The sequence below is a fragment of the Panthera leo genome, chromosome E2 (assembly GCF_018350215.1).
Source record: "Panthera leo isolate Ple1 chromosome E2, P.leo_Ple1_pat1.1, whole genome shotgun sequence".
Taxonomy (NCBI): Eukaryota; Metazoa; Chordata; class Mammalia; order Carnivora; family Felidae; genus Panthera; species Panthera leo.
The window spans coordinates 15689729-15706898 of NC_056693.1; the positions used below are offsets into that span (position 1 = coordinate 15689729).

At 51.2% G+C, this 17170-nt stretch overlaps 1 protein-coding gene across 8 annotated transcripts in view; it reads right to left on the bottom strand.

Annotated features, from left to right (window-relative positions):
• Window positions 1–17170, bottom strand: part of SIPA1L3 (signal induced proliferation associated 1 like 3) — a 237245-nt gene that overhangs the window by 22871 nt on the left and 197204 nt on the right. For all 8 annotated transcript variants that reach the window (XM_042919979.1, XM_042919975.1, XM_042919974.1 and 5 more), the window contains 2 exons: window positions 15290–15717; window positions 785–1006 (listed from right to left, as the gene is read on the bottom strand). In XM_042919979.1, the coding sequence (XP_042775913.1) occupies window positions 785–1006; window positions 15290–15717 (650 nt within the window). The remainder of the gene's footprint in view (window positions 1–784; window positions 1007–15289; window positions 15718–17170) is intronic.

A 17170-nucleotide genomic window follows, 5' to 3' on the forward strand; every position in this document is an offset into this window, starting at 1 on the left:
GCCTCAAATGAGCTGAGCACACAGTTTCCTCCCATTCCACCCTACCCTTCTCTCCTGCACCCTGGGGGACCTCCATGAGGCTCAAAGCGACGCCCAGCTCACAGCCCATCATGCCCAGGCTCCTCACCCGGGCTCCTCCGCATACTCTCTGCACACTGAGGACTCTGGCCCCGCCCTGCACTCCCCCTTCCTCTCTACCCACACTCCCGGCCTTGGGGTATGCCTCTAGCCTCGTGCCCCTGTGAGACGACACCCAAATTTCCCCCTCCAGCCTGACTTCTCCCCTCAGCTCCAGACTCCTTACCCCGCCTCCTCCTTGATGTCTTCTGTGCTTCGAGAACGTAACCCGCCCGGGACTCTCCCCCAGCCAAGCCTGCTCCTCAGCTCAGCCCTCACCTCAAGGCAAGCCTGCCCTTCCGGCTACAGGACCTAGAGTCTTCTTCAACCTCGCCCTTCCTCTTAACCCTCGTCCGGTCTGCCAGGCAACCCTGGCGGCTCTCCTTTCAGCTCATCCATCCAGAAGCCACCTCCTCTCCCTTCTCAGCCTCCATCCTGCTCAGCCTTCCCCAAACCCCGTCTCTTGCATAGCGGCTCCTTGAAGGCTGTGCCCCTTGGGCAGCCAAGGGGCCCTGTGAACACCCAACTAAGGGATCTCTGTCCACAGAGATGGTGTGGGACTGGCACAGCATCCTGCTGAATGAGTGAGTGAGGTGTCCCCTCCTTCCCCACCCAGAGACGCCTGGCTTGGCTCTTGTAGAACCTTGCCGGGCGTCCAGGCACTTACTTCTTTGGGTCAGTGAAGGGGAGTGGCCGTGGCGGGGGCTCGTCTGCCCTCTTCCACCCTGTGGGGTGCTTATTGCGAACGGGTTGCTTGGAGAAGAAGGACTTGGGGACGGAGGCGGACAGCTGGAAGGGGCTGGGCTGGGCCACCTGGGAGGGCCGAGGGGTCTCTGTGCTGGCGGTTTTGTAAACCTGAGCAGGGTAGCCGGCCCTGGAGCTCACGTCACTGCAAAGTAAAAACAAGAGAAATAAGCAATCAAGTATGTTCCCCATTATGCAGAACTGATCTGTTTAAATGTACTCTTAGGAAACAAAAAAATTCCTTTACACAAGAGGTATACAAATACATTGCTGCTGTGGAAAGTTCCAATACAGAAATCTATATAGGGAGAAGGCCAAGTTGCCTAGGAGGTCCCCCCCCCACCCCCCGCCCCCCAATCCCACCCCAGGAATGCCCTTCTGGCACATTTGGTACCACTGGGAATCCAAAACAGTCACCCCCTGTGGGTGGATGCACCCCGAGATTCCCTGCCTCCTGGGCACGACTTACATAGCTAGAGGTGGGGGTCCTACCTGTCTCTAGGGGTAAACAAGGTTTACAGTTTCCCGGCTCTCTCTCTCTCTCTCTCTCGGTCACTCGTGCTTTTTCTCTCTCTCTCTCCCTTTTCCTATGCATTACAAATATACACGTGAATACAATCAGAGAGGTAGAACCTTTTACTTTGGGGGGGGGAGCATGAAGAATTTTTTGGGGGGTAGAGGACTGTATTTTTATATAAGCGGAATGACATTAATACATTGTTCTGTAAAATTTTTTTTTTTTACTTAAAATATAACTTGCTCAGTAGCCTCTTCATTCAAATATTTTTTGAGCACTCGCTATACATCAGACACCATTCCTACTGATCTAATCTAAAACCCCAGCTCAGTATCTGAAATGCTGGATTCCCACGGAATTAACACTACAATGAACCTCATGCTGCTGACCAGAACCCAGCTGTTGGGGACCCACCTGTTTATTCCACTGAGACAAAGTGACTTTTAAAACTTAAATTAAAAAAAAAATTTTTTATGTTTATTTCTGAGAGAGAGAGAGAGAGAGAGAGAGAGAGAACAAGCGGGGGAGGGGCAGAGAGAGAGGGAGGCAGAGATTCCAAAGCAGGCTCCAGGCTCTGAGCTCTCAGCACATAGCCCAACACGGGGCTCAAACCCATGAACTGAGATCATGACCTGAGCTGAAGTTGGATGCTAAACTGACTGAGCCACCCAGGTGCCGCCCCCTCCCCCCAATTTTTTTTTTAATGTTTATTTTTGTGTGTGAGAGAGAGAGAGAGACAGAGCACAGGCAGGAGAGGGGCAGAGAGAAGGAGACACAGAATCTGAAGCAGGCTCCAGGCTCTGAGCTGTTAGCACAGAGCCTGATGAGGGGCTTGAATTCACGAACTGAGAGATCATGACCTGAGCTGAAGTCAGATGCTCAACTGACTGAGCACCGAGGTGCTCCTTAAAAATTTTTTTTAATGTTTGTTTATTTTTGAGAGAGATGGGGTGGGGGAGGGGAGAATATGAGTGGGGAAGGGACGGAGAGAGATGGAGACACAGAATCCGAAGCAGGTTCCACGCTCTGAGCTGTCAGCACAGGGCCCAACGTGGAGCTTGAACCCACAAACTGTGAGATCATGACCTGAGCTGAAGTCAGATCCTTAAATGACTGGTGCCCCTAAAACTTTTAAATTGGGGCTCCTGGGTGGCTTAGCGGGTTAAATGTCTGACTTTTGGTTTTAGCTCAGGTCACGATCTCTGTCCCTGCGTGGGGCTCTGTGCTGACAGTGCAGGGTCTGCTTGGGATTCTCTCTCTTTGCCTCTCTCAATAAATAAACAAACAAGCAACTAAATAATGAAACTTAAGTAAAATTCCAATTCCATTTTAAGTAAGAGGGACTTAGTGAGAAAAGTAATGCCTTTGGCATCTAAGTCAATAAATCCTTTTTGAAGGTCAATGTAGTAATATGAAGGGGTGGGACTTTTGACTATAATGGAATGAGGAGACTGGCAAATATTCTCCCCCCAGAAAGCACAAAATTGACAAAAACAACCATTTCAGCACTCTGGCAATTGACCAAGGGCATATGGCAATGCAAGAATCATCTATGCTTGGAAAACTGCTGTACTTCAGGTAAGAAAAGAGGGACTCTGTGGCATTTTAGCCTGGGGCTCCTCCCATCTGCCTGCCTAGTTCAATGAGTAAGACATTCTGCTATACCAAAATCTTTGAAATAGCATCAAGCAAACCAACACGTGTGCAATGAAAGTTTCAGAAGGAGAAGAGAGAAAAGGGCAGAAGAAAGATTTGAAGAAATAATGGCTGAAAATTCCCCAATTTGATGAAAAAAAAAATCATCTACACATCTAAGAAGCTCCACAAACCCTATCAATGGTAAATACAAAGATATTCACATCCAGGGGCAAGTGGGTGGCTCAGTTGGTTGAGGGTCAGACTTTGGTTCAGGTCATGATCTCACAGATCATGAGTTTGAGCCCCGCATCAGGCTCTGTGCTGACAGCTCAGAGCCTGGAGCCTGCTTCAGATTCTGTGTCTCCTTCTCTCTCTGCCCCTCCCCTGCTGTGCTCTCTCTCTCTCAAAATAAATAAACATTAAAGTAAAAAAAAAAAAAAAGATATTCACATCCAGAAAAAGTTCAAAGTCAAATGGTGAGATTAAAAACCTTGAAAATGTCAAGGGAAAAAGGATTCATCATATAAAGGGAAGCAACAATATAATTAACTACAGACTTCTTATTTGAAACAATGGTATGGAATGACATTTTCAAAGTGTGGAAAGAAAAAACCGCCAACCAAGAATTCTGTATCCAGTAAAACTATCCTTTACACATAAAGGCAAAATAAAAACATTCTCAGATAAAAAGACTGAGAAACTGATTGCCAGCTCATCTGCCTGGTGAAATAAAAAGAAGTCCTCAGGCTGAAAGAAAATGACTCCAGGATCGTCTGGCTGGCTCAGTTGGTGAAGTGTGCAACTCTCAGTTTTGGGGTTGTACTTTGAGCCCCAAGATGGGTGTAGAGATAACATAAAAATAAAATCTAAAAGAAGAAGGAGGAGGAGGAGGAGGAGGAGGAGGAGGAGGAGGAGGAGGAGGAGGAGGAGGAGGAGGAGGAGGAGGAGAAGAAGAAGAAGAAGAAGAAGAAGAAGAAGAAGAAGAAGAAGAAGAAGAAGAAGAAGAAGAAGAAGAAGAAGATAACAACAGATAATGACTCCAGATGATGACCTGAATCCATATGGAGGAAATGAAGGATCCAAGAAAGTCAATTTGCAGGTTAGAATAAGACTATAGAGGGGGCGCCTGTGTGGCTTAGTCAGTTAAGCTTCTGACTTTGGCTTAGGTCATGATCTCGCAGTCTGAGGGTTCAAGCTCTGTGTCAGGCTCTGTGCTGACAGTTGAAATCCTGGAGCCTGCTTTGGATTCTGTGTTTCCCTCTCTCTGCCCCTCCCCTGCTTGTGCTCGGTCTTTCTGTCTCTATCTCAAAAGATAAACATTAAAAAAAATTTTTTTTAAAGACTATAGATTTATGTTTTATTTCTTCTCTAACTTCCTTAAAGATAGAAGATTATAAAAGGCAACAACAGCAACACTATATTGTTGGGCTTATAACAAATGTAGATTTAATAAAATGACAAATATAGCACAAAAGAGGGGGAAAGGAATGTGGCTATACTGGAGAAAAGTTTCTATATTTTATTGAAATTAAGTTACTAAATCTTTTTTTTTAAACAATAAAGTCTTTTTTTTTTTTTTTTAATGCTTACTTATTTTTGAGAGAGAGCTTGCATGCACGCTGAGGGGAGGGAGGCGCATGGGCAGAGAAGGAGACAGAGAATCCCAAGCAGCTCTGCACTGTCAGCATACAGCCTGATGCCAAGCTCGAACTCATAAACCGTGAGATCATGACCTGACCTGACATCAAGAGCTGGATGCTTACCCAACTGAGCCACCCAGGCGTCCCAAGTTACTAAATTTGAATTACACTGTTAAGATGCATATTATAAGAATTTGGGAAAAATAGCTGAAAAAAGCAGGAGGAATCCAAACAGTACACTAATATACATTATTTAACATGAAGAGTGGCAGTAAAGGAAGAACAGAGCAAGAAAGGTAGTGAACATATAGAAAATGGCAAAACGGGGAATGTAAATGCAATAATTACCAATGATTTCTCTAAATGTGAATGTTTCAATGGCCAAATCAAAAGGTAGAGATGTCAGACTGGATTTAAAAAAAGCAGGCTCTCAGGGGCGCCTGGGTGGCTTCAGATTCTGTGTCTCCCTCTCTCTCTGCCCCTCCTCCACTTGTGTGTGCGTGCGCGCGCTCTCTCTCTCTCAAAAGTAAATAAACGTTAAAAAAAATGTTTTTCTTTTAAAACAAGCAAGCTCTGACTAGATATGCTTTCTATGATTTAGCAACATCTATTCATGTGGCCACAGCTGCAAACTGGTGTGTGTGGGGGGGTGTCCAGGGAGCCATGGAGTGTATAACACCAGGAAGGGATGGCAGGGTGACCAGGGAGCCTCCCCAGGGAGGCGAGGGCATCTGAGCTGAGAAGTGAAGGATGAGTGGCGGTGGTTTAACATCTGACCTCTCAGAAATCCGTGTGACAGAAAAGCCTGTCCAAGTACTTGTAGGCACACACAAGGATGTTCACTGCCAACACTGTATGTAATCAAGTTAGAGGTGCCTGGATGGCTCTGTGGGAGGCTTGTTTGACTCTCGATCTTGGGGCCATGAGTTCAAGCCCCACTACTTAACACAATAAAAACTTAAAAAAAAAAACCAAAACAGTAAATTAGACCCGGCCTGAATATCTTTTTTTTTTTTTTAATGTTTTATTTATTCTTGAGAGAGAGAGACGGACAGCATGAGCAGGGGAGGAGCAGAGCAAGAGAGGGACACAGAATCTGAAATAGGCTCCAGGCTCTGAGCTGTCAGCACAGAGCTCGATGCGGGGCTCGCATTCACAGACCGTGAGATCATGACCTAAGCCAAAGTCAGATGCCCGACTGAGCCATCCAGGCGCCCCAGGCCTGAACATCTTTTAACAAGGGATTAACAGATGTTCCAAGTACCCCCATATGATCAAAACCTATGCAGCCAATTCAAAGAGTAAGGTAGGTTTGTTTACGAACGAGGACAGATGTCTGAGTACAAGGCACAGTACAAAGCATGACTCTGTTCTTCCTTTTTTTACATACACAGTTACACTGTATTATTATTGAGTTTTTTTTGTTTTGTCTTTTTTACAAAAAGGAACCATACAGTTTTTCCCTAACTGTGGGCCATTAAATCATTTGAGTGGCTCCTGACCATTATTAAGGGGGAAAAGGCCCCCAAACCAAACAGACTGGAATAAAAAACATCAGTAAGGGTAAGTGCTTTGTGAAGCTTCATTCTGGACATCCGTTGGGGGGTTGTAAATGTAAAATGCTTTCCCTGTTTCGGGTAATGATCAAAAATGTTTGAAAGAGGGGCGCACGGGTGGTTCTATCAGTTGAGCGTTTGACTTTGACTCAGATCATGATCTTGTGGCTCGTGAGTTCGAGCCCCACGTCAGGCTCTGTGCTGTTAGCTCGGAGCCTGGAGCCTGCTCCAGATTCTGTGTCTCCCTTTCTCTCTGCCCCTCCCCCGCTTGCACTCTGTCTCTTCCTCTCTCTCAAAAAATAAACATTAAAAAACATTTTTTAAAAATGTTTGAAAGAACTGGGCTGCTGCAGGTTTAGAGAAAAATCTCGGGGAGGAGCTTACACTAACTGATTATCTCTGGAGGTGGTAATGATGTGTTCAGAATAAAAGTCAAATGAAACCGTACAAATGGCACAGAGCACAGAGGTGCCGCCTGACACCTCAGTCTCTCCCTGCAACCAAGACCCATCCTTTCTTCTTCTTCAACAGGGAGCTGTGCGCACACAAGCACACGTGTGTGAGAGGGAGTGTGTATCCTTCCCACTTTGTAAAATAAATGGCGGCAGATCATAAGCTTGCTGTGCACCCTTTCACCTTAACCGTACGTTCTGTAGCTCTCTCCGTGTCAGTCCACACGAACCCCCCTCTCTGCAATGGCCGCAGGGGGTCCATTCTATGAATAGATCACCCTAACTTTTACTTTCTACAGCACATTCCTCTACCTTGCCCTCAGGCATGTTCATTCAGCTTTTGTGAGCTGACAAAACAAGAGATGATTAAACCAGGAAGGGAAAAAGGTGAACACCCTTTGTGTCCGCCAGCCAGCCAGCTCCATCCACGGCCTCCTTCGAGATGGGCTTGCCTGGCTTCGGGTCCTGCAGCAGACCTTTTGGGTGTCAGCCTAATCCCCCCTCAACCTGTAAACAGAGGCTGACTTTACTCCTCCTTTGTTTGAGGAAGGTGACCAGACACCTCGCCCAGGGGGCAAATCCTGACTGAGTGAGGCCACTTGTCTGGGATGGGTATGGATGGGTCTGTACTGTATTTCTGCCCAGTGAGACTTTGGGGAGAGCGTATATGGGCTGTCTGCTGGGTGACTTTGGGAAAAAATTTCTTTGCTAAAAAAACAAACAGAAAACACCTGCAGAAAACATCACCTTCTCTTCCACTGGACACTGTGACTACCTGGTTGAAGGACAGCCACTTTGAGAATGAGGGGAGCCAGCTTGGAGGCTGACGGAGGCAGAACACAAAGAGGAGAAAGAACTTAGGTCTTTGAGTCAATAAATCACCCAATCCTGGCCACCCCCCTAACTTGGCATTTTGTGTTCTGTGAGATAACAGACTGCCTTCAGCCAAGCTGGAATTTTCTGTTACTTGTAGCCAAAGGCATTCCCATGACTGTCTCTGTCTTCAGCTTTGTGAGGCCTCAACACAGAACTATTCCCCCCGCCACCCCGAGCGTGCTGTGTATTTTGACCCAGCCCTGAGGTGGGGCCATGAGCCCAGGTGCCCCATACGGGGTGGAGTTCTTACCCCACCCACCAATCCAGAGTGAGCATGCTTTCTTTCTGATGCACCAGCAGGAACAGGTATCCCCCTCTGGGCCTCAGCTGTGACTTGAAGACCAGAGGCACCATGGGGTGGGGTGAGAACATGGGCCGTGCTGCCCACCTGACCCGAGTTCCAATCCCAGCTCTGAGTGACACGCTGGGACCTGAGCTCGGGTCCTTCCCCCTCAGAGAGTCTCAGTTTTCTCCTCTGAGAAATGAGGCAGTGACAGCACCACTTCAAGAGGTCTTGTGTGCACTGTTAACGTGGTGTGCCCAGGGGCTAAAAGCCGGGACTTTGGGCTCAGCCAGGACTGGGGCGGGGGCATCCTGCTGGGCCATCCCACCCCCACCTCCCCCACTGGAGAGGTTATGCATTCATCTGTGTTCTGTCTTAGGGAAGCACTTAAGATTTTGTGGGAGGAAAAGGTTTTGTGGCTTACAAAAAAAGCTGAAAAACCATGGGTTGGATGGAGAAATCAGAGCTGCACTTACACTCAAGTCTTGATGGGTGGCCTAGGGTGGCTGAGCCCCTGCGCAGAAGGAAGAGTGGTGGCAGTGACAGGGCTGGCTGTGCTGAGCCTGTGAGCATGGCCAGGCCCTGCCCCAAGCATCTTCATTGAGTTGTCCTGGCAACCCCCTGAGGCAGGAACCACCACCAACCCCGTGTTTCAAGTGGGAAACCAGGCCCCAGAGAGATTAAATAATCTGCCCCCAAAATGATGCAGCTGGTAGGGATGGAGCCAGGATGCAAACCCAGTCTGGCTCAAGAGACCCCGGCTTTGAACCCCAAGCCTGTACTTTCAACAACTGCAGTCACGACAGATATGTAATACGTGCAAACAAAGCCTGGCAGCAGCTGCTATTTTTGGAGCCGGCTACGTCGCAGGCCCCGTGCTAAGTACTTTCAGTGCATGATGTAGGTTCACTGTGGCAGCCTTAGACCACAGATCCTATCATTACTCCCATTTTACAGATGAGAAAACTGAGCCTCAGAGAAACTAAGGAGCCTGATGGAGATCACACGGTTGGGTCAGCTTTGGAGCTGTGATCCGGACGCAGGCAGTCAGAGGCCAGAGCCCAGGAATCCCTCACTGCTTGGCCTTAACTGCTAGACCAATCTTGCCCTCTCTCCCTAGTGCGTGGCATGACCTTGAGAGTTCAATCAGTCCCCGCGTGTGGCTGGAGTTATCGTGTAGGAGTCTCGAGTGGCCACATTCCACTCAGTGGCCTGGGAGCAGAAGTGGCAGGTCTGCAGGGAGGATACGGGATCAGAGTGATGCAGAAACCCGCCAATGCTCACCCCCTCCACCCCCACGCCCATCGCCGTAGCAGTCTCCTCCTGCCCACTCTCACTGAACACAGCCAGAGAGAGCCTGTGAACACCGAGTCAGATCGCAGCCCGCTTCTGCCCAGGACTCTCTGTGGCTCCACCTTACTCAGGGCAGAGGCAGAGTCCTCCCCTCTGCCCACAAGGCCCCACACCATCTGGCCTGCCCCTTCTGCCCTCAGCTCCTCCCACTTACTGGGCTCCAGCCAGGTGAAAGGGAAGCTGTTCCCAGACAGAAACATTTTCACCTCAGGGCCTTTGCACTGCTCCCTCCTTTCCTTTAGAGGGCTTGGGTTCCTCTCCCAGGCTGACTGTGATTCTCCCAAGTGGATCTCTGTTGTGTGTGACCCCAGTGGGTTCCAAGGCCCTCACATTACCTTTAAGAGCTGTGCCCCCAGAAGTGTATCCCAGAGACTCCCTCTTGGCACAGCCTGGGGAGGCAAAGCCACGTACTTCCTGCCTGGCTGTGTCAGCTCCACGTGGAGTGGAGAGCCTCTGAGTGCCCCTTCACAGCTCTGCAAACCCAGGGAGCTCTGAAGCGTGTGCTGCCTCAGGAGAGGGCGGGGGGCCAGGTGGCTGCCCGCCTGGGATCACTCAGCCCACTGCGGTGCCCACAGCAGGCGCTGGCGCCTGGCAGTGCGCCTGGAAGCCGGGCTCCCATGACGAATGTCTGGGGAGAGAGTCTGTGAAGTCACTGAAATCATCGATGGGCACAAGCTGCTACAGGCTGTGGCGGCTTCCATGGTGGGGCCGGAGCACGGGGAGGGACCGGATAGGTGTTTCCCTGCTCGGCACGGCCCATCCCCCTGGTGGCAGTCCCTGAGTTTTGCGGGCAAACTCAATCCCTTCTACCTTTCAAACAGTCCAGAGTAATCTTTTTAAAACTAAGTCAGACTGTGCATTCACATGCCTCCCATGGCTCCCATGTCCCTCAGAATCAAATCCCAGCAGCTGACCATGGTCAGTAAGCCTGCCAGAACCGGGTTCCGGCCTACCGTGCACAACTGACCTCCTGTCACTCTCCCCTTTGCCCTGTCCGCTCCTCCCTCTCTGGCCACTTGATCATTTTTTTTTTTAATGTTTTATTCATTTTTGAGAGACAGGCAGAGAGAGAAGGGGACAGAGGATCTGAAGCAGGCTCTGCGCTGACAGCACAGAGCCCGATGCAGGGCTTGAACTCACAAACTGTGAGATCATGACCTGAGCCGAAGTCTGACATTCAACTGACTGAGCCACCCAGGCGCACCTGCTTGGCCATTTCTTAAGCACTGCAAATGAGTTCACCTTCACTGTCGTGACATTTGCTGTTTCTCCTGCCTGGGTCAATCTCTTGCTTCCTACAAAATAACAACCTTGTAAGAGGCCTTCCTGGCTGTCCGTCCTGTTACCTAAGAGTAATGTGCCTCCTGGGCTGACCCTGCCCCAGTCTCTTCTCAAGAACCTCACCACCCTGTCTGCAGCAGCCTCCTGACACTCAGCAGTCAGCCTCGACTCTTTGCTCCCTGGCACCATCCTGGACCTGTGTCTCCCTCCCTCCTGGTGTCCTAGCAATGCCACTTTGTGATGCAGGCGTAGCTGCTCTGTCCTCTGGTCCAGACCCCTTCCTTCTCACTCATATCTCCGCCTCAGCCCTGTCCCTGAGGCTCTACCTCCAGTCTCATCTCCAGCACTATCTTTCAAAACATAAATCCGCCTGTACTACCCTTTCTGCTGAAACCTCTCCTTGCTGCCCACAGTTCTTGGGATCAAATCCAAACTCTGTAATGTGGTGGACAGGGCCCTGCATGGTCTGGCTCCTGCTGACTTCCCCAAAAACCTCTTATCAGCTGGCCCCTCAGTTTCTACCCTTGAGCCAAGGGGCCTGTGTTCAGTGACCTAACAGGATCCGCCTTCCTCTCCACCTCAGGGCCTTTGCACATGCTACTCCTTCCCATTCATCGAGACATCCCTTTTACATCCCATCTTTCCTTTCCCCCCTTCCCCCCCCTTCTCTCTTTTAAAAAAAAAATTGTACAGGGGTGCCTGGGTGGCTCAGTCAGTTAAGTGTCTGACTCTTGGTTTCAGCTTGGGTCATGATCTCACGGTTTTGTGAGTTTGAGCCCCACATCGGGCTCCGTGCTGACGGTGCAGAGCCTGCTTGGGATTCTCTGTCTCCCTCTCCCTCTCCCTCTCTGCCCCTTGCCCACTCCTGCTTTGTCTCTGTTGAAATAAATACCTAAAAAAATTGTATAATAGCTGACACACAGAGCAGTGTACAAAGTATATGCATATAACTGAAGAAACAGTTACAAAGCAGACACCATGTGACTGCATCCTGGGTCAAGAATATATCATCAGCCCCTCGGAAACTACTCACTTGCTCCCACCTCCTTATTGTTCTTATCTTTGGCAGAAATGACCCTTCCTCATTGAACCTACCTTTGCCCCTTGGGCTAGATTAGACACTCCTTTGAGTCCTGGACCGTATCCACTCGTGGATCCCAGTGGGTCTCCTCTGCTGGCTTTCCCCTAGCACAGTTCATCTATTACTTTGATCATTATTTGCTTGCTGGCTCCCCGGTACCGGGTCAGTGCCAGGACAGCAGGGGCCGTGTGTGCCCGCAGCGCCCAGCAGAGGGCCAGGCACACAATGAGCACTCGCTGTGTGAATAAACACGGGTGCTCTATTACAACGTGCTGTGCAAGCAGAGACCGGGGCAGCTATGCAGCTCGTGTGCCTGCCCTCGATAGCAGGCTGTCATCCCAGCTCAGCCCAAGGGAAGAGATAAACGAGAGCAGATGCAGAAGGCCGGTGGGCTGACCGGTGTGAGGGGCAGCGCGGGCCGGCGGCAGGTGGAGGCACATGTGGGCCTCTTGGGCTCAGGTGCTCAGCGACCAACTGGGAACTTGGTTCCCCCGCCAAGACGGGAAAGTTGTGGGAGGGCAGCCAAGTAAGGCCCACACATGGGACTTGCACACCTTCTCTATCTGGGATGCCCTGCCCTCCTAGTCCCCTGGCTCGCATCAGCCTCTTTGTTCTAGGAAAGCCTCTCACACAATGGGGTCTGGCCCTTCCTCTGGGCTCCCGCATCCCAGGTGCTTCCCTCACCTTGGCCCTGACCACTCTGGGAACAGGTGTGTCTCCCCTGTTGGACTTTGAGCCCCAAGAGAGCAGGCCTGGGGCTGTCTCAGCCATCTTGGTGTCCCCAGAACTGCCTGAAAGAGGCATGGCCCCGGAGAAACATTCTGATTTGGTTAGTTTGAGGCATACCTCTCCTCTTTTTATAACAATCCCCTGTGATTTTAATGACAGGCAGGCTCAAGGCCTACTGCCTGGTATGGTTCTAAGGGTCCTACACACAGTAGGTCATTAAATCTTTACCATATCCTTATGAGATAGGTATGTGATTTATCCCCCATTTTACAGACGAAGAAACCGAGGCCCAGAGAAGTTCAGTCATTTGCCCAAGGCCACACAGCCAAGGCAAGGCAAGAAGGAGGGCTTGAACCCTGGTGGAGGTCCATACTCTCATCTACCATGCAGATGTTTCTTTAAATCAACTCATTCAATTTTCCTCAACTTGTCCAAGACAGTATCTGTAAAAGCAGGGGATGGGCAGGTAACACCTTTCCTAATACTCATTAAAGCAAACATTTATCTGTTAAAAAAAACAAAAACAAAAACATTTTCCTCCTATACCACCCAAATCACCTCGAGCACCCCATTTTGGGAAATGCTGTTCCATGCCAGAGCCTGGTTGCCTAGGAGAAAACTTCAGGAAGCAGCTTAATGAGTAGATAAGAATGATTTGCAATTAGCATCAATTGTCTGTATGCAAATTAAAGCTCCCAACCGCTGGGCCCTCTTTTGTAGTGGGCTCCTCTCCCATTTTATTCCCTTCATTCCTGGGTTCAGCAAATCTTTCTGTCAGACACAGGGTAATTTTATACCCACTCCCTGCTTCAGCCACAGTCTTCTCCTCAGAGCCGCTGCCTTTATATCGCAGATTTCAAAACCCTACGGTTACTCAGATTTACGAACACAGGCCTATGTCCAGCACAGGGACTAGCAGAGCTGAGACCTGGGACCCTGCGGCACCCAGGATTCTCCTGGTGCAGAGTCCTTCTAGGTGAGTGCACTTTGACAGGTGTCTCAGTGATGGCCTAATTGTCGTCTGTCTCCCTCAGCGGATGATGGGCTGAGGTGAGGGGCTGGGGGAGGCCTCATCTGAATTTGCTCATTATTTCACCCCGGCTCCCACCCTAGTGTCTGTGACACAACAGGTCCCTAAGAAATATCTGTGAGTGAAACGAAGGGATAAATAAGGAATGAAAGAGCTGTTCCAGAGTCCGTGAGTTTCACTGATTAAGAACCACCTGCCTAGGGAGATGGGCTGAGCCAGAGACTAAACCCACTGGGCCGCACACCCTCTCCATCCTCACCCTTCTGGGCCCCTGACCAGGGCAAGGGGAGGTACCCACACAATGCAGACACCCTCAAACACGGCAGTTTCCAAACCGGTCAGAGAACCACTGCTAAATCATGAGACCACTGAAGGAGGTATTGAGCTGCATTCACATTTTGAACAGACTAGACTACATCAAAGTGCTTCACACACGGTTAGGCTGAGTACTGTTTGGGTCACTTTTGCTTCGCCTTTTTTTTTTTTTTTTTTTTTAAACACAGATATTTCTGCATAGACACAGACAGAAGTGCACTGTAGGCTGCGGACAAGGTCTGAGGCCACTGCCTGGGTGCATGGGTCCTGTGTGGTCTGCGTGGACAGAGGCCGTAGTTTGAGGACTGGCAAAGGCCTGAGGAAACCAAAGGGGACGAGGTCTCCCTATGGGGTCCCGGGCTGGCCCCTGCTCAGGGGCGGTCAGGGAATGGAAGGAAGGCTGTGGCCTTTGGGGTCTGCACTGGGGACCGCAGCACCGTGACTCCTGCCTGGGCTGCAGACCTGTGAGGGGCACGTGCTCCAGGCTGAGCTTGGCGACTTGCCGAACGGTTTTCCACCTCAGTGCGCTCTTCAGAGAGACATTTCATGGCTTTCATAGGGTGCCCAAAGTGTGTGCAGTCTAGGCCCCAGACTGATGGCCCATCAATGCCAGGTCTTTCTCCCTTGGTCCCCTGCCTGCCTCTCCACCAGTGGTCCTCAAAATTGAATCAGAAACTCCGAGTGGGGTCCTGCAATCTGTGCTGAAGAGCCCTCTAGGGGACTGTGTGGAGACCACTGCCCTTCGCTGTGTTGGCTAGAGGGTTAAGCTGTGATTTCTCAGCCTTCCTTGTGACGTCGCTCTGTTCAAAGGGCTCTGGGAAAGCTGTTGCTTTCTTCCTGGAAAGGGAACTAGGAGAAGCCATCTTCCTCTGTTTTTTGGGCCCATTCCCCCCAGGGGCACCACAGCCATCTGGAGACAAGGGAGCCGCAGCCAGTATGGTAAGAATGGTGGAAGAGGAAGACACAGGATGCCAGGCCTTGAGGCCCTCCCTGAGCTGCTGTACTAGCTTGGCTCTGCCCTCTGTGGAGTTCTCATCGGGGGACTGTTAAAGCTCCGTCTGTTTAAGCTACTGTGGCTCAGGGGTGCCTGCGTGGCTCAGTCGGTTAAGCGTCCGACTTCGGCTCAGGTCATGATCTCACACTGCCCGAGTTCGAGCCCCGCGTCGAGCTCTGTGCTGACAGCTCAGAGCCTGGAGCCTGTTTCAGATTCTGTGTCTTGTCTCCCTCTCTCTCTGCCCCTCCCCCGCTCATGCTCTGTCTCTGAAAAATGAATAAACCTTAAAAAAAAATTTTTTTTTTAAAAGCTACTGTGGGTCAGATTTCCTGTTACCTCCAGCCGAATGCATGCCTAACACATATAGTCTGTGACCTCCAGAAAGCATAAAACCACTGGTCTTAGCAGAGAGAGAGGGAAAGAGAGAGGGTCAGAGTAAACCAGAGGCAGATGAAACAGCCAGCCAGGGGTTTCCTTCCCTCTACCCAGGGTACTAGAAGGTGAATGATGGGCAGTAGTGGGTGGTCCATGAGGCTCCCAACTCTGTAAGCAAACTAGTGTGTAAGCACATCCATCTGCAAGCAGCATGCTTGTAGGGAGGGGAACCCCCCTGTCAGGACTGTGGGGGAAGCAGAAGGCGGTCAGAACTGCTTGGAGGACCGGGGTGAAGAGCAGTGTCTTACCTAGGCTGCCTTGGTGGGTCACGGCTACCCCCCGCCAGGCCTGTAGGGGTGCTGGAGCCTGAGGAGTACAATTTCGGTCGGTAGCCCTTGTTCTGACCGGCAACCGCAGGGGCTGGCGAGACCTCCCGCCGTCTGTCTGCGTGGTGGGACCGCGTGGCGGCCTCCCGTCCGCCGCCGCAAAGGCCCATGCTTCCCGGGGGCTTGTGTGGCTTGGGCTGCCGAGGCACCTTGGCCAGGGACACGCAGCTGGGGCTGGAGGTGTAGAGGGTGGTGTCGATGCCGCTGTCACTAGAGCCACCCTTGGAGAGGGGATCTTGCTCCGGCTCCAGGGGGTCCAGGGGGTCAAACCAGCGGTCGTCGCTGTGGCTGCTGGATGCGTTGCTGGAGAGGGTGTTGCTGCTGGAATGACTGGAGTACTGAGGTTCTCCCTGGAAGGCAAGAGAAGTGTCATCCATAGAGTCCACAGTGGGGGCCAACCTTCCCTCCCTGGGTCCTCCCCACACCCAAGCTCTGGCTCCCCTGCTTTTGAGCGTGTTACCTCAGACAAGTGACGTAGCTCTCCTGTGCCTCAGTTTCCACACCTGTGAAGCTGGGTTGTTGATAACCCTGCCTCATGGGCTTGTTCAGAGGGAGGCGTGACAGTATGCGTGTGACGTGCTGTCCACAGCTCAAGCTCAATGCATACAAAGCTGAGCTCCTGACCTTCCTTCCCGGATCCCTCTTCCCCGCCCCAATAAAGGCCCCTCCAGCCTTTCGGCTGCCCCACACAAGAGGCTTGGAGTCACCCGGGACCTGCTGTTGCTCTCGCACCTGTGTGCAGCCCAACAGCAAATCCTGTGGCCTGCATCGTCAAGAGATCTAGGACCTGCCACTTCTCCACCTCCACGGCTCCACCCCGGGCCTGTCACCACCACCTCCCACTGTACCTACCATGGCAGCAGCCTCCTCCCTGGTCCTCCTGCCCCATCCCCGTCTCCCACTCACCTCTGCCCCCGGTTTGCCTATATGCAACCGGAGGGAGGCTGTGAACACTTGCCCCATTTCATGTCCCTTCCCTGCTCAGAACCTTCCTGTGGCTCCATTTTACTCATGGGAAGAGCCAGAGTCCTCGCCCTGAGGCTCTGTGCAGTCTGGTCCCACGTCCTGCCCTCTAACTTCATCTGCCCCCTCCCTTCTGATCACTGTGCTCTGAGCAGGGCCTTGGCACTTGCTATTGCTTCTGCCTGGAAGGCTCTTCCCTCAGGTATCTTCATGGACTGCCCCTTACTTCATTCAAGGCCTCCTCACAAGGCCTTCACTGACCACCTCACCCTAAAGCAGTAGTGCTTGACAGTCTTTGCCCTGACCTCTGCCTTGGTTATCCTTCACAGCAAACACCAGTTCCTGGTGTTATGGAATGCATCTGTTTATCTGCTTACTGCTTGCTGCCCACACTGGGGTGTCAGCTTTGGGAGCACCTGGGCACATCTGTCCACTTCATCACTGTGGTCCCAGGGCCTGGCACATCGAATGCACCCATCAAATTCCCACCTTATGAAGGGATGCAAAGAGACTGCCAAGTGCTCACCAAAACGACCTCCTTTCTCCGGGGCACTCGGGACTACATTTCCCAGCTTCCCTTGCGCCGAGGTGTGGCCTCGTGATGGAGTGCTGGCCAAGGCAATATAAGTGGAAACGATTCATACCATTTCCAGGCCTGGGCTATAGAGACTTTGCACACCAACCCCTCTTTCTCCCACCCCTACCTGCCAGAAACAGGCAAGGACCCAGCAGAGGGTTCTGAGGCCCTGAGGGACGGCAGAGCCACAAGGGATAGGGAGCCTGGGTTCCAGAATCACCATGTGGAAAGCTTGCTCACTGAATATCCACACCCAACTGTGT